This window comes from Rhagoletis zephyria, unplaced genomic scaffold (genome assembly GCF_001687245.7).
Source record: "Rhagoletis zephyria isolate East Lansing unplaced genomic scaffold, Rhagoletis_zephyria_1.1 Rzeph_scaffold_00711, whole genome shotgun sequence".
In the NCBI taxonomy this organism is placed as follows: Eukaryota; Metazoa; Arthropoda; class Insecta; order Diptera; family Tephritidae; genus Rhagoletis; species Rhagoletis zephyria.
In genome coordinates this window covers 202,429-204,049 of record NW_016157795.1, presented here as the reverse complement: position 1 = coordinate 204,049, position 1,621 = coordinate 202,429, and the positions used below count along the sequence as shown (strand labels likewise).

Here is a 1,621-nt window from a genome sequence, read left to right as displayed (position 1 = left end):
TACCAATAAATATATAATTCCTTCCCCGTTGATGATTTTCGTGAATAAAGAAGAATCAGCTTTGCTTTGCTTAAAGTTTTCTTTTTCTAAAGCATAGGTAAGTTCTTTGTTCCAAGCATTTGCTGCTTGCTTTAACCCATAAAGACTTCTTTTTAATTTGCAAACCATGTTATTATCACTGACTACAAAACCCGGTGGTTGTTTCATGTAGATAGTTTCGCTAATATGACCATTAAGAAAAGCGCATTTTACATCCATATGCACTACGTGCATGTTCTTTTCTCCAGCAATCGATAATAATATACGAAACGTGGATTGTCGAACGACAGGTGCATATATCTCATCGTAATCACATCCGTATTTTTGACTGAACCCTTGTGCAACTAGACGGGCTTTATACCTTTGTATATTTCCATTGAGATCACGCTTAATCTTAAAAGTCCATTTACAGCCAATAACATTAGCCTTAGGGGGAGCCTGTACCAATTCCCAGGTTTCGTTTTTCCGTAAAGAATTCATCTCCTCCTCCATAGCTAAAATCCATTCACAAGAATTGTCTGAAGATATTGCTTCCTTGTAAGTCTTTGACTCGATCATTCCATTTTCATTTACTAAACAGATATTATCATAACATCGCAAAGGTGGAACACCCTTAGTACTTCTGCCTGATCTTCGGGGAGCAATACCCTCATCCATGATTTGTTTATTCGAAATTTGTTGATCTTCACCTTCATTATTTGTGCTAATTATCTCGATGCTTGGAACGTTGTCAGAATTTACACTACAAAAAGAACCTTCAGAAACATTTGAATTTACTTCATCACGATTATACGATTCATCTTCGTCATGTGTAGTACTATCTGGAACAAAAATGTTNTTTACTTCATCACGATTATACGATTCATCTTCGTCACGTGTAGTACTATCTGGAACAAAAATGTTTTTAGTACGCTTGAGAGACATATCTATTTCAAAAGTTGATGGCTTTTTATGTATCCGCCTTTCTTCAACCTTCTTGCAATATACAAACTTATAATCTCTGCTAATAGTAAGTTTGTTAGTATTCAAGTCGACGAATCGTAACGCATTTTATTTTTTCATCATAACCCACAAACGTCTTAACCTCAGCCTTATCATCAAGCTTGCGACGTTTCTCTTTAGGGATATAAATATAAGCTTTTGAACCAAAAATATGAAAATTGCTTATATATGGTTTTCGCCCTTCCCATCTTTCAAAAGGGGTACAAGGAATACCAGAGCAAACTAAACGATTTTGTAAAAAATTTGCTGTGTTTACAGCTTCTGCCCAGAAAGTGTGGGTTAAGCCTGCTTCCGCTAGCAAACAGCGCGCCATCTCAACTATAGATCGGTTTTTCCTTTCTGCTACACCATTTTGTTGAGGACAATAGGGTACAGTAAATTGATTACATATACCATTACGCTCAAGGTAATCTTTAACATCATGAGATTTGTATTCACAACCATTATCAGAACGTATAATTTTAGGTGCTTTTCCAAATTTATTTTTTACAAATGCAACATACGCTCTTAACTTTTCAAATAAGTCGGACTTCTTTGTTAGAAGATAAACCACAGTATAACGACTAAAATCGTCGATAAA

General features: G+C 35.4%; 1 protein-coding gene across 1 annotated transcript in view; it reads right to left on the bottom strand.

Annotated features, from left to right (window-relative positions):
- Positions 1 to 1,057: 1,057 nt before the first annotated feature.
- LOC108361189 (uncharacterized) overlaps positions 1,058 to 1,621 on the bottom strand; it is a 27,728-nt gene continuing 27,164 nt past the window's right edge. Inside the window, exon 4 of the mRNA XM_017613758.1 lies at positions 1,058 to 1,176. Within this exon, the coding sequence (XP_017469247.1) occupies positions 1,058 to 1,176 (119 nt within the window). The remainder of the gene's footprint in view (positions 1,177 to 1,621) is intronic.